The sequence below is a fragment of the Sapajus apella genome, unplaced genomic scaffold (genome assembly GCF_009761245.1).
Source record: "Sapajus apella isolate SASKATOON/1434 unplaced genomic scaffold, GSC_monkey_1.0 scaffold1, whole genome shotgun sequence".
Lineage (NCBI taxonomy): Eukaryota > Metazoa > Chordata > Mammalia > Primates > Cebidae > Sapajus > Sapajus apella.
This window is the reverse complement of record NW_022436941.1, coordinates 45,008,672-45,033,717: the sequence shown is the minus strand read 5'-3', so window position 1 is coordinate 45,033,717 and position 25,046 is coordinate 45,008,672. Positions and strand designations below refer to the sequence as shown.

The window sequence follows — 25,046 nt, the reverse complement described above, 5'->3', positions numbered from 1 at the left end:
GCACACACACACACAGACATACACACACAGACACACACACACACACAGACATACACACACACACACACAGACACACACACACACACACACAGACATACACACACAGACACACACACACGCACACACACACACACAGACATACACACACACGCACACACACACAGACATACACACACAGACACACACACACACACGCACACACACAGAGGAGTATGTCAAAGGGACACTGGGACAAAATGAGAGTGTTCCCAATGGCCTGCACCAGATCAATTGGGACAAAGAAATAAAAACAGTAATATTGGGTTATAATCCAAAGTATAAAATATTCATTAGTCCACACTGAGCTAAAATATATGATTAAATAAATAAATAATGGGAGAGAATAGACGAGTCTGTGCTGAATTCCAAATAATTCATGTAAATGCTCAACTCTCAAAAAGGTGGGACTTAACCTTTCACCTTTTAAGGATAAGCTGTGCATGGTGATTTCCCTCCAAAGACTACAGTATAGAAAAGGGGGTGGGTGAGGGCAGGGAAATTGCTGAGTAACTTTTCAGTGGAGAAACGTGACACACGCTACCTCAACCAAGCAATCAAGGTCAACAACGGTGACAAGTCATGTTGTAGTAGGTACCCTCGATGTGATATGATGAGAATGGCACTTTCCCTTTGTGGTCCCCTCCCGAAAACCCATGACTTCAATCTAATTGTGAGAAAAACATCAGACAAATCCCAACTGAGAAACAGTCTACAAAATATCTGACCAGTACTCCTCACACCTATCGAGGTCATCGAAAAAGATAAATGTCTGAGAAAATGTCACAGCCAACAGGAGCTTAAGGAGACATAACTAAATGTAATATAGTATCTTAGATAGGATACTAAAACATTAGGTAAAAACTAAGGAGATCTTAATAAAGTATGGACTTTAAGTTAATAATAATGAATCCATGTTGGTTGGTTAATTGTAACAAATGTACCACAGTCATGTAAGCTATTAATAATAGGGGAACCTGGGTGTAAAGTACATGGGAACTCTCTGTCGTATATTTGCAATTTTTTTTAAATATAAAACTGTTCTAAATAAAAGTTCATTACAAATGCTTATCAAAATATTTTGAAAACATTTTTAAATGATGCTCAATTGTTAGTGGTACCTTGTAACAATTAACCCCTGAGGAAATCTCTGCCCCAACAGAGGCTACATACAGAACTGGGGGTTTTAGATACACTGGTACAGGTAGCTTAAATCCTGGAGCCAAAATATGGGCACAGCATCCATCAGATCCCACCTCTAAGGCTGGTGACCTTATAGCTATGAGAGCAGAAAATGAAGGCATAGTACAATTTCCTAAAGATGAAAAATAGTATCATATTCCCCTCCGTTTTTGTTATTACAGGGAATAACCTATCTACTTATGGTCAGCACCTGTGTCTTTGTGTCTAAGGCCAAGAATAAATTCATCAACTGGGTAGCCACTGCTGCAGAGGAAGGCAACTGCAATCAATGCTGACTATGTGTCAAGTTGCCAGAGGCCACAGGAAATGGACTACCTTGGAGAATCAATCCTGCTAACATTTCTGAATGGCTGTATCACTACCAATGCGGCCACAACAACACTTGCAACCCAACCTGGACTTCCTCTGACTAAAGGAAGCAATCTATCTTTGCCCAAGTCAGACAAAAGGTAAACTCCACCTTCGCCTTGCATTAAAAACCTTGGTATCCTGCCCAATATGCCTGGAATGGTATATTACCTACTGTGCTGGTGGCTGGATTCCCTATAGCACCCCCTTTGTCTAAAGGCCTTAAATGGCTCCTCTAATGTTACTCTGGTCTTTCTCCTGCCAGACAAGTGTCAACACGTATGTTCCCAGAGAAGCACAATCTCTTTCCTACTTTAATAACACCTTAATACACTATAATTATATCAAAACCATTGCTGTTCCCAGGGGAAGCCCTCTGGGTATGGGGATCCTATGGTGGCGATACCTGCCCCCACATTGGATGGGGTGATGCATTTGGGGGTGGACATTAATTCCATCCACCATCCAGGATAATATTTCCCTTCCCAGTAATCTGGACTCCCTGGTGGTGGTACCCTATCACAGTATTCTCCCCTGTCACCAGTACAATCCTGCTTCAGCAAGAAATTAAAATATTAAGTTTACATGTAGAAAAAGCTCTTAATGATAGTAGCACTGGACTTGTGTTATCAGATGAATTTGCTCAGCTGTGTACTGTTGTGTTGCAAAATCGAATGGCATTAGACATGCTTACTGCAGTCCAAGGAGGGATTTGCCTTGCTGCATACTGAATGTTACGTGTATGTCCCCGACAATTCTCACAATATTACTCTCCTTGAAAAATCATAGTGGGCATTTTTAAAAAGTTAAAATAGCATATTTATCTACAATAGCTAACCTGAAGCAGCTGAAGTCCTATTAGACTGTGAAGCTTTTCTGACGTAAATTCCCATTCCTCTAGACAGTAAGGAAAATATCTGAAATTTGTTCCTTGATTACTGCATCCATTCAATAAATATCTGAGTAGCTGCTATGCACCAGACAAATATACTGTTTGGAAAGCCATTTAACCACTTTGAGACTTTGTTCTCTGATCCATTAGAAACACCAAATATCCTCTTAGATTTCACAGCTAAAGACCATTTCCTGATCCTTGCAATGAAGCAGTACATATATGAATAGTATGCAGTTGGTGCTTTATAATAATTTTCTGCAGCACTTGAATCTCCTGGCTACAGTGTGATTCTGTAGCTGAAAAAAAAAAAAAAAAGATTCCTCCCACATTAGCATTTGGTGATTTTTTGAAATGCTTATTTAAAAACCTAATTTCTTTTCCGTAATAAATGATTTTCTGTAGCACTTCCAATCTCCATTTAATTTTGTTGCACTCTGGTGCCACCTAACGCTCATCTTCTCTGGGAAGTCTGTGTTTCTTCATTCTTCCATAAATGTTATTTTAAGCTTGGGTGTAACCCAATCAGCAAAACTTCTCTTGATTGTCTTCGAAATGTTCATCTGTCACCAAGCCCTTCACAATTTGTTGCCACTGTTTCTATGACATCTGATTGTTTCTTCCTAAAACTTACAGATCTCTTCAAGAAATTCAACAATGATGACAGTCAGATGGAGTTCCTTGTAAATGTTCTCTGCAATGCGGATGTATGTCTAGCCCATTATTGGGGGTGGGTTGGGATGCCCTGGGAGATACATCCATAAGGAAGTAAGGAGTCAGGATTGGACAGAAAGAGAAGGTGACCCACAATGTTGTTTCAACTGAGGCCTCCCTCAATCCTACAGGGAGCTCTGGAGCTGGGAATGCAGAGTTGCCCCAAATAGAAGCAAGAGGGCTGGGCCTTTATAGCCCTCATTAATCAGCAGTTGGCCACATGGAGGGACATACCTTTGGGAGAGGCTGTTTCCTGAGGCCAAGGGCAATGCCTAGTAGGGGCACAGCTGTGAAGCCATCACAGTCCATGCCCCAGCAGCCACAGGATGGGCCCATCTCGAGATGAGGGGATTTGGACAGTGACAGGTCCATCCTTGCTAACTCTTTGCCATTTTGAGTGTGAAATGGCTATGCCAGCCAGCACCTTCTACTCAATGGCTCCAAGCACGGTACCTCTCATAAGGCAGACACGCTGTAAACACCTTAAAAAGATACCAAAAGCATCATTGCTCTTAAGCATTATACCCATTTTTAGGAAGTGAGAGGAAACCAGACATAAAAATAATATAAAAGGACCAACAATGAGATAAAGATGCCTAAATCAGTTCTCAGAACTAAAATCTGAGACAGGACTGCATGGATAAGCTGTGTGCTTAGAAGATTAGAAGTCAAGTTAGAATATCTCCATTTGAGAAAGTGACTATCTCCATTTAACCTTGAAAAATAAACTCCCTGTAAACATAATTGTAGCAATGGGGGAAATTCTCAGTAGGATTTAAAAGTAGCTTAATTTAAAAACTTAAAAACTCAAACAATTATGGCTAACTAGCCCCTTGAGATATTCTTTTAATAAATATCAAAATTATTCAATACATATACAAAAATTAAAGGTAAAGTTCATTTATGTCAAACAATGTCATCTATCCCTAGTTATTCAGTATAGCACTTTAAAAATTAAAAGCTTTTTTTCAATTAATAGGCAAATCATATATTATTCAATTTGATCTCACATTTATGGGGCATTTGCTATGTGCAAAGCATATGTGAAGCAAAGGAAGTGACTACAAGTGACTCCTGCTTAGACGTTCCATTTTAAGATGTGACAGAAACATTGTGCAAGTGCATGAAGGCTAAGCCTTATGAAAACATTATCTAGGCAGTGCAAGCAGCCCCTGACTTCCTGAACTGGGGAAGGTCCAGAGGTTCATTAGAAAGCTGTGTTTACTGGCTTCATTTGCCCAGAGAAGCAATGTCATTAATGGGAGCTGGTTTCCAGATGAGACCTCCTAATGTGCTTCTAGCAGCTCCAGCCCAAGTTCCGGGAGCAAGAAATCATGAGGGACAGGAAGGTGGCAGAGGAGGAATGGCAGTTTCCCATTCCCTTGCCAGACCCACAATGGGTATTCTGCAGCCAAGCTATGGAACAAAGCAAGTCTGTAGTTAGCATCTCATCCCTCCCTTCCCGTGCACCTCCATTCAAAACTCTACTAGTTTCCAGCCTCTCCCAGTCACCTCCCCCATACTAAGTCCTGTGGCACCCATCCAGGCCCAGGTTGCTGCCACAAATTCTACAGATTGAGCTAAATCACTTGCACCCATGCTCACTGCTCAAAATTTACAATGTTCTATCCAGAAATTAGAAGGCAAGAACCTAGCTGAGTTAATTCATGCTAAAGTATAAATGGTCATTCCTGAAGCCTCCAAGAGACACCAGTATAACTTTTAAAGATACCCGCTGATTCAAAAGTGGAGAGGAACAAACTATCGGCAGTGATGGAGTGGAGGAGAATAAAGAATGTGGATTGAACACTGCCATGTGCCAGGAACTTATATTGCTTCCTTGGACCCTCATAACAGCACCATCAGGTTGTTATGTTATTCCCCCAGTTTTACAGAAAAGATGTGAAGTTTAGAGAGGTTAAGAGTTACTTGAGCTCTGGAAGACTGTCTGCCTCCACCTCTCTTCCCCATGGGCAAAGTCAACCAGTCCAGTACCCATCCAGGGGCAGGCAACTCTCCTAGGCTATTCTTCTCTTACACTGTTTCTTCTCTTTCTTTGTATTTCCACCACACATCCCCAAAAAGGACCTTCTTCTTGCAAAGTGTAATGACAGGGACAGTAAGAGAAGCTAAGGCAGCAATGGGTGACACTACTAAAGCACATCTGCGTAAATGAAGCTGCCTGCAAGTGGAGTGCGGATCAGGAACTGCTTATATTCTAGGATCTGAAAGGAGAAGAGGATGGTAAGTTTATTCATCCCTTGAGCATCAGTATCTACCTCTCTAAAGTATGTTTTCTAAGTTCTTTTCTAAAATTGTAGGACTTCATCAATGTGATAGCCTTTAGGTGAACTCAGGTGCTGTCTTTTGTACTAACTTTAAAACTTGTCATCTCATTAGTATGGATTTTCAAACACCAAAACCCATTCACAAAGAAAAGCATTAAAAGCCTAGTTGATATACACTTTAAAATTATATACTCTACGTTCATTTTATATTGAAAACATAGAAAAACAGTCTCCCTCTCCAAGGCAGTGCTCCAGACCAGCAGCTGAGTCCAGCAGCTCACAGACAGATTTTCTAGATGGCTGATTATTCATCTTTCCCACTGCTGGTTATTGACCGAACCCCATGTGGGCACTGGAAATATCTGCCTGCCCAGAGCAATTTGATTTGCCTTTAAAGACCCACCTCTCTCCCACTCTTAGTCCACAGTGCTTGGGTTGAATGCCCTTCACTTCTGGGTTCCAAAATATGCACATGACCTGCCCAAAGCATCCACTGGCCACAGCGGACAGTGAGGATCCAAATCACTTCCGATGTGACTCACTTCCAAGCATGGTCTCTCCCCTGGGCAGGCACAGCTGTGAAGGGGATGTGTACCTAGGGATGTTGAGACCTGCCAGTAGAGAGTCCACCTGAGACAGAAGATGCCCAAAGCCAAGCAATTCTGGCAGAAGGAAGGAAAGAAAGGTTTCAGGGGCTGGTGGGGTAAAGACAGAGAGACCTGATGACTATTTGAAGCCTGGATCCAGCCTGCCCTGGGTCTTTTCAGGGTCACCAATACACTCTCCTTTGAAGCCTAATCCAGGAATCAGTGAACTCCTATAACTTGCAATGAAAGGCTCGTGAACAGGCCGTCCCTGATGCTGGGGGCTCTGCTCCATCCATCTCATTAGACATCTCCATTCCTACCCGCCTCTCCTCAAACGTTACCAGTATCATGTGGGGAACTATTGTGTGTACCTCTTTAGCTCTCAAGCGTGGCCTGGCTGGCAGAACCTAGTCAGCCCCAGCAGCAGCTCAGTCTCCTGCCTTCTGTACACCAAGCTTCAGTCCAAGAGGTGTTCATATTCCACCCTCAGCTCTACCCAGCTTCCTTTTCATAGGCTGTTGCCCCAAGCAGGGAATCAGGCTTCCAGGCAAGGAGCTATGAGTTAGGCCTGTGGTTGGCTTATTTTAAAGAAAGTAATTATTTGCGCTTCCATTTATCAAAGCCCAGAGTGCACAAGCACAGATCCATATCCCTCTGAATCATCCACCTCTCAGGTTTAAGAACTGCCCTCTAAACAAATTCTTTCTTCATGGTGATTTCAGAATGCAAGCTTCTACATTTTCCAGCACATTTATAAGATGGCCATGAAATCAATGAGAAGAAGTGAACAGAGGGCTGAGAGTGCACCACCGCTGGTGCAAACCAGACCAAATGTTCAAGTAATTGTCACAAATGAGGTCATTAAGCCTCCGTAATTATCTCCCAAGACACAGGGATTCCCATGGTTTTATTTACTTAAAAGTAGAATGTCTATGATACCTTGTAGTGACATTCATCTTTGATGTATATATGCTATCTCCCCAACTAAGAAAAAAAAAATCTCTGGAGTACAGGAGTATTGGGTTCCCAGAACCTAAAACAGATTTTCAATTCCTTATATGTGTAGGTGGCAGTCAGCAAATGTTGACAACTGAGGAGGGTAATCAGAGAGAGCTTCTGTTAGATACCACAGCCTCTGGTAAAGGAATCTTGCTTCTCAATGGCTCAGACCCAAAGAAGAGTCTCATATAAGAATGCATAAGAAGGAAACAGCAATCAACTAGGAAACAGAACCTCATATTAGCAAGAAACTCCAAACTTGGGTTCCCCTCATACCCTGGTCTCTTTGGTAAATGCTGCAGGCTAAAGCTGCCTTATTTCTGGGGACATCTAGACCTATTCTTAGGAGGTGAGTCCGCAGATTTTTCCTCCTAAAAATCAATCCATGTGCCCTGCAAGGTTCTAGGATAAATAAATATGCAAGCCATGGTTGAAATTTCAGAGACTCAAGTTTTAACTTTTATAATGCTAATGGAGCCATCTAATTTTCATAAGAATGATTAATGAGTCTTCCTTTTACCCAAGGGCATTAACTAAGGGTTCTGGAGTCCATGGGTTGAAAGTCATGACTTGAGAAAGAATGCACAATTCTGGTTTTGTGTACATTTCTGTTTCTTTGTGGGGATAATACCACAACCTTTGTTAGTTTCTGAAAACAGTTTATGATACCCAAACAGAATTAGAATTACTGTTTAAATCCCTTTACTGTTTGAATAGTATAATGTTTACTTGGTTATGACTCCAGTAGAATACTACATGAAGAACAACATCAAAAAGACTTCATCACATTTTTCCATAATAGCAGATAAAAGAATAAGTAGATTCTTATACCCTTTCAACTTGGGCATGGCTTCTGTCATTGACAATTTTTACTAGATGCTATTTCCTAGTCATAGCGGTAATTCTTGGGTGCTTAGAGCAGTCCATGTTTATACTGGTCATTGTAGTAGTGGGCTGTGGGGGTCAAAGCAGAGAATGGGAAACCTCAATTGGGCAGGGCTTGGAACAATTTCTGATCACTCACATTTGCCAGATGTGCTAGAATCTATACCCTGAGCTTTCACAGAACAGCAGGTAGGCTGGCTTATGTTGCCACTTCAATTTTGATTGTATGACAGACAATAGTCTCCCTGAGATATTTTGACATTTCCTCCTTTTCCCTCCTATAACATTGTATAACAAATGCAATAGTGAGCTTTTACTCACTTTAACTTTCCCTTTTGCTTGAGAACATTGCTACAAATCTGTTTCATAAAAATGAAGATTAGCTATACATGGAAATATAAAATTTAGATTTTATATCTGAGAAAATATACAAGAAAATGTATAGTAAATTAAATCCCTTTTACCATGCTTTAGATCTGTTCAACAAAAGTCTTCCTAATTAACCCATGATTATGTTAACAAACAATACAGATTTTTAAATGTACACCTCCTTACAGAACCCTTTCCAAAGTTTTTCATCTTTTCCACACCCTAGCTTCAGGAAAGAAGTTGAAAGCTCCTGATAACATTTTTTTTTTCATAATTTACAACTATAACATCTGGATCACTGAGCTTTATCTAATTTTCATCTCTACCTAGGCTCTGAAATATGCTGCCTAGGAGATATCTCTCCCCTGAGCACTGATAATGAGGCATTAGATTGCATTTCTTGCCTTCATTTACTTTCCAATAGTACGCAATAAAAAAAAGCAATAGGAAGAATGAAATGGCATGTTTTTCCAGGGGGAAAGATATTTTCATCCTCCAGGTATTTCTATTTTTGTCAACATTTTAAAAATATCATATCCTAATAGGGAAACGTAGCTCCAAACTACTTCTCTCTCTCTTTATAAGACAACTTTGTGAGTACAATGTGGTTCCACACATAGAAGCAAAGGAAAGCTATTCCCAGACCAGGGACATGAAGTCTCCTGAAGATGGTATTTCCCTTCAAGGTTGAGCATCCAGGCTCTCAAAATTGCTTCAGAGCTTGCTAAAGTCCAAAATTTCCCCATAATCTGCAAGGTCCTGCAAAATCTGGCACCTGCCACCAATCCCAGACCCATCTCCCCCAAAATACACACACACCTTCCCTCTTAGTCACCAAATCCCCACTGCCCAAGCAATCTTCCTCTAAGTGCCTCCTGCTGTGGTTCTCTCTGCCCAGAACTGTCTGCCACATCCCTGACTTTCCCCGCCACCCTAAAGAAATCTGGCCAACTCCCGTTCATTATTTTCATTCTCTCCCAAATGTTTCTACAGGGAAACCCTATCTGGTCCTCCCTCTCTCAAGATTGGGTTGGGACTTCTTATTATACAATTAATTCCTACAATTCTCTGTACTCCTCTGATTCAGTTTTCACAATTGTAATTGGTAATGATTTATGTATTTTTTAATGGAATGGAAGGTTCTTCTATAAGATCATAAGCTCGATGTGGGCAGGAATTGTCTTATCATCAAGGTGTTAACAAGATACTATGTCTACAGCAACATAGATATTTCATAAATATTTGAGGAAGGGATAAAGAGAAAGATGGTTACTAAAATCATTGGTACTTAATTGGAAGGAAATCTTCCAGCTACACATATATATCTGGAGCTGGTTTATTATACAGAACATTTAAACTGATCATTCTCCCCATTCCAAGATCTGGAAAACAGCTACAAGACAATACTTATGAGCAGATCTAGCAGCTTTTCAGTGTCCAAGAAAGCTGCCAAAAACAATAGCAGTTAGACGCATGGGTTTTGGAGCCAGTTCTTAGGTACAAAATCTGAGCTCTGCTGTGTGACCTTGAGAAATGTCCTCTCTCTTTCCAAGCCTCCACTGATCCATCTATAAAATGAGGCTAAGAATTCCCGCTGCTTTACTGTTGTCACAAAGATTAAATGAAGTAATGTCTGCAAATCAATTAAGACAGCAACTAGCGTAAGTCTAAGATTTGCATGCTGGTCTTATTGTCACTAAGAAACATTAGAAGTGTGCCAAATTCAGAAGACGTTATCTCATATCTTGCTTTCTCCTTGTTCAAGGAATATACCCCAAATGGACACCTTTACGAAACAACTAATGTTCAGAAAAGAATTTTTTTTCCTGTCCAAAGATCATAACTCCTAGACTAAATACAGAATGTATAGCATTATTTTTCAGAGGAGTTTAACAACATGATTTGAAGTCATGATACATATATGGAACTTACAAGAAGAAAGATCTGAAAATATTCACTTACAAGGTCTCAGAACTGAGCCTACAAATAAACTAACCCACTTTCACTCACTGGAAACTTTTCTCCAACTAATAGTGGCACCTTCTTCCAGCTTTTTCTCCAAAACAATGGTGACACTCAGATATATCAGCAAGGCTGGTGTTAAGAGACATTCAGACTCAACCACAAATCATGGGTTTGGGTACCAAGCTTGTATCTAGCACTGGTGCAGTGATCTGGCCTCACTAATGGTGGAGCAGTGGGTAGCCTGGAAATTATGGCCTTGGTAGCAATCAGATGTCTGTCAATATCCAACTTTGCCAGTTAGTAACTATGGACAAAACCAGGACTGCAGAAAAGTTACATAGCCTCTCTAAGAATTTCCCATACATATAATGCAACTAACAATATCTCTTTGTCAGAATTGCTGTGAGATATAAGTGGGACAATGCATATAATTTATAAATGTTTCTTTGATATGCTGTATATAGAATGCCTAAGAGATAGATTTCATTTATTTCCCCTTATACCATGCCTTTCAGGGGACAAGAAAACAGTAATGACAGAAACAAGATGAAGCTATAGAAACAGAAAATGCAAAATTATAGGACTTATAATATATATGTCTAATAATAATATCAATAACAAAAATAATGATGGTGATTTAGTGGGGTGCCTGGTAAGGAAGAATTTTTTTAAGTAGAACTGTCATTTAAAAGTTGCTATTTACTTGGGATATTTTTCTAAACTGTGTTCCTCAGGCACAACCTACTTCAGGCAGCCTATTCTGTAGTGTTTAAAGGCACAGACTCTGGTGACACAGACCTGGGTCCATTATACAGATGTATAAATTCGGGCAAGTCAGTTAATCTCCTGTGGTTGTTTCCTCATTTGGCAAATGCAGAAGCCATCCACCTAAGTATTGTAGTAAACAAATGAGTTAGTTTAGATAAAACACCTAGAATAGTGCCTAACACATAATAAATGCTATGTATGTTGCTATTATTAATATTAGTAATGAAGTGTCATTTTAAAGTGGCACAAGGTAAGAAGCTCTACATGTTTGTTGGCTTCAGGCCAGAAGTGAGATGGCACAACTGAGCAAAGAGAGCCCAGCTCGGTGTGGGCTGGGGAGAAACTCAGTCAGCAAGTCAGACCTCACCTAACACAGCTTTCGAAGATGGACTGCAGGCCGGGCACAGTGACTCATGCCTGTAATCTTAGTACTTTGGGAGGCCAAGGCAGGTGGATCACTTGAAGTCAGGAGTTTGAGACCAACATGGCCAACATGGTAAAACCCTGTCTCTACTAAAAATACAAAAATTAGCCAGGTATGATGGCAAGCGCCTGTAATTCCAGCCACTTGGGAGACTGAGGCAGGAGAATTGCTTGAACCCAGGAGGTGGAGGCTGCAGTGAGCCAAGATCCTTCCACTGCACTCCAGCCTGGGTGAACTCAGAAATATCAAAAACATAAGGAAAGGGGAAAACATGCTGTGAACTCTTTCTTCTGCCCTGTCCCTGGACATTCAGCCAAACTCCTGATCCCTCAAATCTTTCCCTCTTTCCATCACAAAGGTCAGAGCACAGCCCAGCTGCAGAGCAAGACTCTGTCTCTAAATAAATAAATAAATAAAGTGTATTGTGATTTAACAAAAGCTAATTCAAAGACAGGATAGTAAAGAGTAAGCCCTACCACAACAGATACCACAATAGATACCACAATAAATAAGTTCATGTACACTTATGCAAAACCAGCTCACAAAACAAATTTCTGGCACCAAATACAAACGAAATGTGTGTATTGTCTGAAACTCACTTTAGACATATACTCCTAGAAAAAGAATAGATTTTAAAATATGAAACGAGCATTTGTAAATACACCATTCAGGATATAATCCAGATATAATTAAGAGAATGAAGAAATTAATAAAACAGTGTAAGAAATGTTTTTCCAATAGAGCCACTGAGAGGCATTAGCATGGCAACATTAACAGAAAATAAGACATTGCATTAGGCAGCCACCCACCACACAGGAAGGCTCTGCTGTCTCAGATCCGTTTGCTCCTAATTCAGTTATTCACCAGCTCTCATTCTGAGGTGATCTCAGAAAATAAGATTCTTGTGATTATGAGAATATATTTTTATGATCCTAAAAGTATTTCCCTTCCTTAAATTAGAAAAAAATGCACTATAGCGATAGAGAAACTCACCAAAGTACCTCCCTAATTTTTACCTGTAAGGTTCATTTTGTGAGAGTTAAGGCAGGCCATGCTTGAAAATACTAATGGTGGATATTAGTTATTGTGACATACTGAAAAGATTAAGGGAATAATTCAATAGCGCTCTTCCATGGTGGCTATAAATACAATATACACTTACAGGAGAATGACTATTCTACTAAAGGAAAGGCATTCCTTACATATCACAGATTTTATATATGTCATAATTATATATAAATTATATATAATACTATATTTTTCTATATGGCTCTCTCTCTCTCTCTCTCTCTCTCTCTATATATATATATATATATATATATATATATATACACACACACACAGATATAAATTTTAAATTCAAAGTAAGATTATTCATTTCTTTGGTAGAACACACGCCATAGTGGTTTAGTAACCATAAATTCTGTCTTCCAATTGTTTTTCCCCTTTTGCTGAACTAATTTTTGTACATCTGAATAGACTAAACTAAAGCCATGAGTAAAGATTATATTGTCATTTAAATGTAATACTACTATCTATTACTTTAATATTGTTAAAGTAGAAGATTAAATTTAGAAGTGGAAGAATACTGGCGTTCTTCTGGTTATCTTTGACTCCAGTGAAAAATAGAATATTGGTGAAAGAGCAAGCACGTGCATAAAGCATAAACCATGCCTGGCAAAGGCATCCACTGTGTGTGCGCACATGTGTGTGAGGCATATGTCAAAGCAACACAAAATGTCACAATCATCATAGGAACCAATTATTTAAACTTTGCCGTGAAAAATATATATATTATAAAAGCTACTCATAAAAAAATTGCCTGTCCTTTCTTTATTTTCCTTGCCCATTTTCCAAGTGAAGAAAGAAAGCTGGTATTATAGCTAAAAGCAGGGCAGGCAGAGACAGAACAGCCTGGACCTAAATAATATACCACCTGGATAGTCCCGCAACACAGTTCCATAGGCTAATCATGGTTTGTCACACAAGTTACACAAAGATCCTCTCATGGCAAATTCCATATAGTTCTTCCTCGATCCCAGCAAATGTCCCATAGGAAAAAGTTGAAGTCAAAGAAAGTGAAAATATCAGATAAATAATAGGTATATATCCACTTTAAAATGCTCTGTCTTCCTTAAAAAGCCCAGAGGCAGAGAGCATGCAGCCTCAGAAATTCTGCCAACTGCAGGTCTCCCTCCCATCTCTGACTGTTCCCTTCTGTCTTACTCTGCTGATTCCCACAGAGGAAGCAAGGGAATCATAAAGCACCAGCCTGAGTGTAGAATATTTTGCTGCATAGTGGGCCAAGGGTAGCAGAAAGAGACTGAGGGCATGACCCATGTCCTAAGTGGTCAAATATATATATATATATTTTTTTAACTTGTCAACTCTGTTGAGTTGAATTGGTGTGTATACAAGTCCAGACAGGGCCAGCCAAAGTCACCATCACAGCCAGACCTCATTACTGTTCCTCACCTCCAGCTTCCTTTAAAAGTAGAGAAAAGCAAAGAAGAAAAGTGGAGGTGCAGCCCACGTCTGCTTGCAGCTAGAGACAACACGGTCCCTGCTGATTTGGGGGTCTGGCCTCTCAGGGCACAGGAGACAACTGCTCTGTGGTGACCCAGAACATCTCTAAAGTCTCTTCCAATCCCAAAATATATTTTGGAAAACATTTGGAGTTCTAGTGTGGTGCGGTGAAAATACCATTCAAAAGCAACTATGAAAATAGCTAAATTATTCTTCTATCAAAATCAATTTTACATTTAAATATAAGAACAAGAGTCAAATATAGCCTAAGGGTATGGACAGAATATCATTTCTATTTTGAGAGAATATCTATTGGTAGTTTTCAGAAATCGACCATTTGCCATGCACAGATGAACCTTGCATAAGAGAGAGAATACACATTTTAAGATGTTTGCAGCACACTACCTTGATTAAGAATAAAAATTTGCAACAAAGCCCTTAGATCCCAAACTCCTTCATTATAACTATTTCTCCAAATATTTAGCCACTCTGGCATCAAGCACCGTAAGAATTCAGCTAACAGGTATATATAGGAAGTTTTCTTGTTTTACCTGATTTTTTACACTAACATGTTTTACCCTTTCTTTTGCTCTATTAATACTTACTACTTTCAGTGCCTGACACTGCAGAAAAAAAGAGAACCAATTTATTCTGAAGAGCTCAAAATAATTCAAAGAATAGGAGCTATTACAGTAAATAGGTACATTCTGACACTTAGGAGCCCGGAACCCTCAGCCATTCTGCAGAAATGCAAACCCCAAACTCAACCTTTACCCATAGAGGAAAAATAAAGATATTTCAATAAAAGCATCTCTGAACAGAACTAGGAAAAATCAAAAACATAAGGAAAGGGGAAAACATGCTGTGATGAATTTTTTCTACTCCCCAGTCCCTGGACATTCAGCCAAACTCCTGATCCCTTAAATCTTTCCATTTTTCTATCACCAAGGTCAACGCACAGCCCAGCTGCAGGCTCTCACTGAGACTACTGTGGCCTCTTCATGGTCACCTGTTTCCATGCCAGTTTCACCCTCCTAAGGCTCAGGTTGATCCAGTCATTGCCCTGCTCCATTGCCTCCAGGGTTGGAGAGTACACACCTCAGCCCTCATATCTGGCCACACCTTGACCCTCACCTTTGCTCTCACTACCCCTCTGCCCACACCCTAGATTTTAGTTTCACTACTGACTTCCTATTTTTTGTATACGCAGGATGCTGATTTGCCTTTGTGCTTAGGCAATAGTCTTTCACCATCTCCCTGTGTCCAAAGCCTAATCACACTTTAAAACAAGGAAGTGGCCGCCAGGCAGAACACCCTCAAACTGTTGCCACCAAGCCTATAGACTTCCCTGCATCCACGTCCACACTGTCTCCTTCCATCTGCACTGGCAGACAGGTGCTGCTTCTGGCTGAAGGCTAAGGGAGACCTCCCTCCCATGGCCTGTGGGACCCACCCCAACCCAGGTACTCAGGGACCTTATCCCATCAATTACCCCCTTTCTCGTTTATCTTCAACCTCTCCCTCTCCATAGGCTCTGTGTCCCATCAACTCACTCAGGGTATCTACATTTATAAAAACCTTCCAATGACCCGTTTCCAACGCCTGCTCTTTCTTGCACTACTGCTTTCTTTTATCCTCTGTATAAAGCCAAATTGCTTGGCCACTCTCCTCCCACCTTCGCAATTTCCACATAATCCCCAGCCCACTGCATTCTGACCTTCATCCCACCACTCATTTCTCCTGGCTGGTGAACTCATCCTATTAATTTGTAAAATGTGTTGACACCTACATGTCATATTGATACCTACATGTCGTATTGATACCTACATGTATGGCCCCAGACAACACATGCCTAGCACTTGCCCAGCACTTGGGGGAAGGGGATGCGGGAAAGGGAACAATCAGCTATGACCTCTCTGAGTCAGGAGTTCAAACTGATAGCTAAATTCAGGCCAGAGTTATATTTTATTTAACCTATGACGCTTTTAAAAATATATGATTTATCTGACAAAAATTCAGAATCTGAAGACTTCACGCAAAAATCTGGGATTTGGCTTCTATTAAAAAATCTAGAAGCTCTGGCAACATAGTTTCTTTCCTGGGTGCCAGTGATCAGCTGAGAAGCAGCTGCTCCTTCAAGGGGCAGGGGCTCCCTGGTCCACTATGGGCTCCACCAAACTCTCTGGGCTCCCTATCTTTACTTTGGTGGCCCCTGTGGGCATTGGAGTTTGGAGTTTGAAATCCCTGCTTTAGATCAGTGCTATCCAATAAAAATACAAGTATGAGCCACATATGTAATTTTACCTCTACCACTAACTTTAATATTTAATTTAATCTAATATGTCCAAAATGTTATCCCAATATGCAATCAATATACGAAGTTTAATAATGAGATATTTCATTTTCTTTTCTTTGTACAAGTCTTCAAAATTTAGTGTGCATGTGTGCATTTTACACTTACGGCCCTTCTCAATTCTAACTAGCCATGTGTCCAGAGTCCCATAGCCAAATGTGGCTAGTGGTTGCCACATTGGACAGCTCATCTCTGGATGCTAAAGTTAGTTAATAGAATCAGATCTTACAAGCAGAGAAAGTAGGGGTGACAGAGAATGTTAAGGAAAAAGAAGCAAGCAGGCAGGACTAAAAAAGTGGGTGTGTATGTTAAAGAAAAGGCATGGGACATGTTTAAAAATAGGAGGGAAAGGGGCAAGGACACAGAGACAACGAACCGTGCTCAGTGAAAAGTCAGCTCTAGTCTATTCCATCACGGGAGAAAACCATCATTTATAAGCAAATAAAGTTGACGGGCAATGCAAATTTTCTGGAGGGAGGATTTGGTGTTTTTTAATAAGGCTTAGCATTAGACAGGAGGGGGTCACTGTAAATATTACCTGGCCGTCTGTCTGACCCCCACTTCACACACTTTGTATTTAAGAGGCAGCAGAATGAACCAGGCTAGTGAGGACAGGATTCTTTGTCAATAATGGCAATTTTTTTTTTTTTTTTTTTTGAGACAGAGTTTCACTCTTGTCACCTAGACTGGAATGCAGTGGCATGATCAGTGGAGCTCACTGCTACCTCCGCCTCCCAGGTTCAAGTGATTATCCTGTCTCAGCCTCCAAGTTAGCTGGAATTACAGGTGCCTGCCACCACACCCAGCTAATTTTTGTATTTTTAGTAGAGACAGGGTTTCACCATGTTGGCCAGGCTGATCTTGAAATCCTGACCTCAGGTGATCCACCTACCTGGGCTTCCCAAAGTTCTGGGATTATAGGCATGAGCCACCACCCCCAGTCAATATTGGGATTTTTAATCTGAGTCATGGCTGGGAGTAAATTAAAGATAAGAGACTTTCTTAAATGATGGGTCTGAGATACAGGAGAAGTGCTAGGTACAAAGAACAGGTCAAGGAGATGGGTTGAGGAAAAGCAGCAGTGAATAAGGAAGGAAACTATCTTGAGCCAAGATCCAAGCAGAATTCAAGACTCAGAGGCATAGCTAAATGACGATTTGTAGGCAGGAATCAAGAATCCAGATGTGTGGGTGCAATGTCAGAGGCCAGAAAGGTAGACTTGGGTGCAAAAAAATGGATACCCAGAGTCAGAGTCCAATACCATGAACTGACCCAGTCCAACATCCCTGACCCAGAGACCTCAGAAACAGGATGCTTTTCTATCCTCCATGGGAGCACAATATAGCAGCCACTTAGCAAGTGCCACATCCTCCCTTGACCAGACTTTAATTCTGTTTCTTGTCTGCCCAAGAACCAAAATTAAAGTCAGTCTAGACTAGCAAAAGCCAAGCTACCAGCTAGGGGAAGAGGTGAACATCAAATACATCTGCCAGGCTTAAAAGGACTTGGAATCAAGAAGGCAATAATATCACTTCACAAACATAAAACAATTCTGAAGCTTTCCCAGAGATCTTATCTCTGAACAGTTCTAGCCCATCCATTTATCCCTTCATTCATTCAGTCACCATTTATTAAGTAGTCTTCCCCTGAGCTGTTTTACAATGAGGATTCACTAGGTCTATTGTACGCAGGCTTGCCAAATTCCACTCCATCAGAGCTGGCGAGGCAAGTAAAGGTAGCTCAGGCTTAAGCAAAATAGGTTCAGATCGTTAATGCTGAAGGGACCTCTCTAAATGAACCCAGTGGGATTAGGAGGATACAATGATCCTAAAATGTTCAGAGGTCCACTTGTCTACATTTGTTGTAATTTTCCAAATTGGCTAGGACCCAAGAAAATGGGAAATAAGGCTGGTATAAAGTATCTTGAAAAGACTTCACTGAAGAGAAGAAAACTCTCCTCTTAAGAAAGCAGTAGGCAGGATTTTTAAATCTCATTATATTACAAATATAGTTTTCCGTATTGCACCCATACTACAGTTAAATACAAATATTTGGAGACATAGGGATATTGTGGCCTGCTATTCTGCCAGAAAAAAAAAAGTTTCTAATGATAAGAAACTGCTACATATTAGAGGGGAAACTGTATTTGGATAAAATTTTGAATTGTTAGGGATAGTGAACTTCTCACTGCTGATTCATAAAAAGCAGTGTGAGTTAGAAGAAAAGGTTGATGGTGAAAAGGAAATTAAAATGGCACCTAAAGTTAATGATGCCAACAAATCAAAATTTACAAAAACTTTAAGACTGTTAAGTGAACAAATGACTTGAGAAAAGGGTCCCTCTTCTTTGATTCAATAATCAGTTTTACAGAAAGGTAAACATGTCATAAACAGGTATGGTTTATATTCTAATTTATAAAAACATTCAAGTTTATATAAAGCAAGTTCTAGGATAATTTCTACTTCATTCACATTAAACCAACAAACAAAGCCCAGAATGCAAATAATGACCCTCAGTTATCAAGAAATGATTTTATTTAGGATGCTTGACTTACTAAGGTAGGGAAATATCTGATTTTTAGTACGTTTTCCAATAGAAAAATGAAATTAAAACAAAGAACTTTCTGTTTCAAATAATTATCTTCTACTTACCTAAAGCAGATGTCTGCTACAATATTGTAAGTATACACAGACCAAGAAGAAAAAATATATATGAACCTAACTTCTAAACCTGCAGATTTTGTCAATGCTTATAGTTATGCAGACATATTATTTATACTCCACTAGCCAGGGTTGGTAAATAATTAAATAATATTATAATCAAAGAAACAATATTACATGTTTCCTAGGTATGAATTAACCTTTTTTTTGTGAAATCATTTTCAAACAATGAGGTAAAAGAAACAGGAAGAAAAATGTTTGTTTCATTTTTTAATGAATCTGCTAATCACATTTTTCCCTCAACATAACATATTCATTCTTCATGAAAATGCATACATGCTTGCTAAAAATAAGGTAAGATTTTTTTTCATTGCTATACAAAATTGTAATGTCACCAATACTACCTTGATGAGTCATGAGCTACTTTTTCCACCACTGCAAGTAACATAGTTCACATCCTAAATTAAATAAAAAGGACTGGCAAAGCACCCCGTTAATTTTTTTAACCCCACACTTATTTGTAATAGCAGCAATTGCAAAACTTTAATATGCTCTCCAATAATAACAAGCACAACAGCAATTGCTAATGTTTATTGAACACTTGCTGTATTTTAAGCCAATCTCTCATAACATCTACATGTTAACACTTCCCATTTAGGCAAGACTCATAGTTCAACTCAAATTTGCCAGATACTTATTATAGCAAGTAAAAGTTAAAGGGAAATATGTCATTCCGTCTACTCCCTTTCTTTGGAAGAAATGATGATCCCAGCACTTTTTATGAATGCTATCACACATCAAACTCCACTTTACACCCTGCTCCAAAACGTTCTAAGGTCTCGTTCACTCTCTCTCACTTTTAATCTGAAAGGGGTCATTTCTGAAGTTAGACCAGTATCAAGCTACTAACATTGTTTTAGGGACTTGAATTTGATGTTATTAGTTCTCTTCAGTGACTTTAGTTATTTATAATAGGAATTATATTTTTAAATCTATGTCTTCCTTAAGATGAAGTTGTGTTCTTTGAAGTAATAGGAAAAACACCTGAAAAATTGCAAAAATCAACCCGTCATGTTTTTGAATCATTTTGTTAAATACAGGGTTTATTTAAAAGCTCAGATAATATAGCAAGATATACTTCACACATAGACTTAATTGTAGAAAATAGTTTCCATTTTTTATCAGGGATTACAGATATGTTTTAGGAATCTTATCCCAATGAATAGGTCCCTCTTGCTACGTTTCAAAACACATTTAACATACACTGAATACTTTTCCTAATTCTTTTCAAAAATATTGTTTCTCCTTTGTGTAAGCAATTTTATCAAATTTAAAGAGAAGAAAATAAAAGTTCAGCATTCATAAATACTACATGCTTTTGTTAAAACACTGAAAAAATGCAACGTATTCATTCCTCACTCTTTATCTTAAAATACTGACTTTCTGATCCTAGCAAAACATAATTTTAGTAACTCGTCAAGGCAGAATACATAAAATTGGCATATTTTTGATATGCACACAAATTGAGAAAGCATCTTTTCCAACTGTGTTGCAGAAAATGAAATGCATCTGGTATGACAATATGGCCCAACACGTGAACTAGAATCAGTGGGAAGAGAGGGGGTTCTTTTTTTTCCTCATTCTCAAAACAGAACATTTGAAATAATGCGCATGGCCCATTATTAAGGCATTATTAAGTCTGTTAGTACGAATTCCAAAGGTATATTTGGCTAACGAAAACACAATAGCAGGCACATGGAAAGTAGCCTGGTTTGTTCACTTTTACTCACATATATCAGTGACTCCAAAATCTCTTTCCCCAGCAGTCCAAAGCAATTTTTTTTCTTTGCTTTTGCTCAACATCTCCACCCACTGTCAGAGTACGTGCACATATGTTGTTGGGGCCTCATGCTGCGCTGGTGGGGTGGAGACGTGGAGAGTGTGTTGGAGAACATGGCTTATGCCAGGATCAAGCAGAGAACAAGAGAAAAATTAAACAATTTGCCTATTTTTGCAATAAATTTTATTTCTGCCTTGAAAGAAAACTCACTTCATCTAGGCACTCTAAAGATGTATTGAGGACTTTTATTGTATTTCTTTCTTGAGTACTGTGCTTGTGAACTGTAAATAAAGGTGAAATCTGTATGTGCTACACACCCCTTCTCCATGCCCAGGTCTCTTTAGAGATGAGATGCTAAGAGAGTAAGGAAAGATCTCTGAGATATTCAGGAAGCTTGGAAGGGTGCTGCAAAGCTAAGCTGACTCCTAGGCAGCTGCATAAGTCCCCTTCCCGTTCCAAGTTCCAATTCCATTTCTTCCTCTTCCCCACTCAGAGGGGAGCTGGGTCCTTTGAGGTGGGCCTAGAGGTATTTCCAGGACTGAGAAATCCTCTCTTTTACATAGGTGAGAGAGTGCTCATGAAAGCTGTATTGGTGATTCAGTACAAAGAAAACTCTCCACTTCTCAGAGAACAAAGCCCCATGAGCAGCAGACGCTGAGGACCAAAAATGGTATCGCTTTCTGGGACTGTGTCTGGCATCGGGCAAGTCCCTCAGAGTTTATCATTCGGTCTGCCTACATCCCATCTTTCTCCTATTTTTTGAAAGATGTTTTAACTTTTTAATTTCTCTTATGTCTATGTTGACATGCTGATTCTCTATAATGAAAAGCTTCTTCAGAGTTATAGATCATGATTAATAATGTCATTTGTAAATGTGATAAAATATATATGCAACAATCCATCACAGAACAAATTACAAATTAATATAGCTAATCCATTATAGAATTGATTGTGTATAGGAATGGGGAAAAATCTCCGGAATACACATAAACTTGCAAGGCTCTAGTTTCATCAGTAAGACCAAAGTCATCTAAAAAAATGCAACAAGTTCTAAAAGTTGTCAAAGGTAGCTAGAATAATGAAAAAAGATTCTGGAGACTGACTTGAGTACAAAACCTCTCTCTGTCATCTGCTAACCGTATGACCCTGGAAAGGTTATTTAACTTATGTGAGCATTGGTTTAATCTATAAAATGACAATAAGAACTTGTATCACATTGGTCTGCTGTGAGGGTTAAACTATGTAGGGGTATAAAATGTTAGTTTAGTATCTTCTCCAGAATAAGTCAATATCTTTTTTATGTTAATACTTACATAGTAGTAGTGTTTTTTAAGATTGATAGTTTCTGAAAACATTTTGGCAAAAAGGAACATAAAAATTCAGTTATCTATTTTTTGCTTTGAAAATATTTTGGTTCAGTGAATGTGATTTAGTAAGTTAACATTCGCAGTAATATGATATATACCTTCCGAAATAATTAAATTATTATTTGTTGTTCTATCATCCTTGAAAGTGAAAGAAAAAAAAAAAGTAAAGTTTCTCAACTCTAAAATTCTTATACATTAGGATTATATACACACTAAAAAATAAATACTTCATTTAATATATAGTATTCACCTATACTGAATTTAAAACATTCTTCTAAAACAATTTATCACTTTACTTTTAAAACAAAAACAAGGGTTCTTTCCAGTTCACTTTCAAGATGACAGAAAGGTCAATATATTTAGTCTTTTTGTCACTATTATTTCTACCTACTCTTCTAAGAATAAAATCTTTTTCTGGATCATCAGGTGTTTGCTTACTGCAAGCAAATTTGTTTAGTAGTTAACAAAACATACTCGTATTCTGGTTTATTTTCTGGAGCTACACTAAGAAATCAGTCCACAAACTATAAAAACTTTCAGCTGAAAGCCTATCTATTCCCATATCTTACCCTTCAAAACACAGCCTGATGTTTCCTTGTAGCTGAGCTTTTAATCTGCTACTAAAGTTTTAATGTAAGTGTCTTTCATCTAATATATTTAATCAAAGTCAAAACAATAAGAAACTTTAAATAAACTAAGATGTATTGGGAGAAAAATGTTCTTTAGGTCTCTGGCAGAGTGAAACTTCCAAAATATTTTCTAGAATTAAAATGATTTGATAAACATTTACAAAAAGAGCAGTGCCTCTTCGAGGCTGAGGGGGTAAAAACAGCCAATTCAGTGGACACATTGTCGGTACCACACATAAAATTTCTAATAAAAGGACTTAAAAAAAACCTTGACTCTTGTCTGGGCAGTTAACAAGAAGTATAAAGCAGCCTACTTTAAAAGCAAGTGCTTCGGATGACTACTAAAATTTCGCAAGGCTCATATGCATTTCACTAACTGGGAGGAGACGCTCCTGCTGTCCACTTTAAGGGCAATGAATGATCCACTTGCAGCCGGGGAAGGTTTAAAAAGGGGGTGCCGGAAAGTGAGCAGTCCTGCGACGATGCTTTCCCTGGCACAGGACGTCACAGGTGCCATAAATTACCTCTCCACGTTTCTATTTCTTCCTGCTAGCCTTTTGCTTCAAATGGTGCTGCCTCCACACCACCACACGTGGTTGTAATTGTTTTAAGTTACTGGGTTAGTTTTTTTCTTTTGCCAAGATGAGACTTGGCTGGACATCTCTTTCCAGGAGACCTCTAAAAAGTACCCACTTTAGGTCTAACTTTTCATTGGCTAGTCAGAAAGCTTCTGGTGACAGGTATCATTTCTATCAAAAGCAAAGTCCGGGCGCAGGTCAGAACTCTTTCATCTTTGCTAAACTAGAGCGAGATGTTTTCTTTGCACTGCTTCATCTACTTAGAATTAACAGCATTTTCCCTCCCGCGTCCCGGCCCCTGCCCACAGCCCTCGGTCCCCCGCTCCCCGGGTGGTGACCGCCTGAAGTGGGAGGCGTGGCCACGCGCACCCGGTCTCCGGCCGCGCCCACCTGCACTCACCTGGCTGCTGCCGCGCTCGTCGCCTGTCTCTGGGGCCCGAGATTCCGCGGGGCTCCGCGCTGGCTCTGCGGGAGGCGGCGGCGGCTCCAGCAGGTGCTCCAGGCAGGCGGTGCCCGGCAGAGAGGAGCTCTTCTGATGGCACAAATGCGCCCCGGGGCCCCGACGCCGTGCACCCTCATCTCGGGCGCGGTCCCCCCTCGGCGGCGGCTGGGGCGAGGAGGACAGGGAGGATGAGGCGGAGGAAGAGGAGGGAGCCGAGTCCGGGGAGCGACCGCCAGGAGGCGTCCCTCCCGCTGCTCCTGCGGTAGCCACCGGCCCCTTTCCGGCGGGGAGGAAATGCTCGCGGATCCGGCGGCGCAGCGTGGACCCCTGCTCGGCTCTGCCGGCTGCGCCGCCGGGCTCTAGGGGCTCCGGCGAGGAGCAGCACAGGTTGGGCTGCGAGGAGGAGAAGACTCGGTCCAGCACTTGCTTTCGCTTCTTGAAGCCGCTCCACCTGCTGCCTGCACCACTCCCGCCGGCCGGTGCGCCCCGCGTGCCCCCCGAGGGTGGCGGGGAGGCCGACAGGGTGTCCGCAGTGCGGCGCTCCGGACCCCCCGCGCGCCCGCCCCCGCCCCCACCCCCGCCGACCTTGCTCCTGCCCACTCCCAGCTGCAGGTTCTTCCAGAGCCGGGCCTGAAAGGAGGAGGACGCCGCCGCCGGCTCCGGCTCGCCCGCCGCGGCAGCCCGGGGCTCCATCCTCCACCCCCTGCTCCTCCTCTCCCCTCCTCCTCCTCCTCCTCCTCCTGGTTCTCCTCCGCCCTCTCCGGCTGCGCCTCCTCCCCGGGCCCCGCGGTGGCGGTGGCGGCGGCGGCGGGCGCAGCAGCAGAGACTGGGAGTGCCCAGCGACTTCAGGCCAGCTCGGGGGAAAGAAGCGGCCGCCGCCGCCGCCGAGGCACTCCGGCCTCGGGACTCCGGCGCCGCCTCTTCCTCCCGCACCTGCTGGGGTGAGCTGGAGCCGTCACCGAATCCCGGCCGCGGCGCCTGCAAAGTTTCTCGCTCGAAGCTCAGCGGCTCCAGTCCACTGGCGTCCCCCAGGCCGCGCCCTGGCTCCCTCTTCTCGCTGACCGAGCTCGGGAAGCTGCACGCACCGGGGCGTGCGCGTCCAGCTGCGCCAGGGACCGCACCCGGCACCCTCCGGGCAGCACCTGTCAGCGGCGGGGGCAGCTGCCTCCAAAC

At 41.0% G+C, this 25,046-nt stretch overlaps 1 protein-coding gene across 8 annotated transcripts in view; it reads right to left on the bottom strand.

Annotated features, from left to right (window-relative positions):
- The window catches only part of MCTP1 (multiple C2 and transmembrane domain containing 1), a 578,648-nt gene extending 554,082 nt beyond the window's left edge, over positions 1–24,566 (bottom strand). For 7 of the 8 annotated variants that reach the window (XM_032274288.1, XM_032274364.1, XM_032274471.1 and 4 more), the window contains exon 1: positions 23,832–24,563. Coding sequence is in view for 1 of the 8 variants with exons in the window: in XM_032274210.1 (XP_032130101.1) it covers positions 23,832–24,566 (735 nt within the window). In the remaining 7 variants the exon portion in view is untranslated. Of the gene's footprint in view, positions 1–23,831 lie in introns of all 8 variants that reach the window. The other variant, XM_032274210.1, reaches the window with a different exon arrangement.
- Positions 24,567–25,046: the final 480 nt, after the last annotated feature.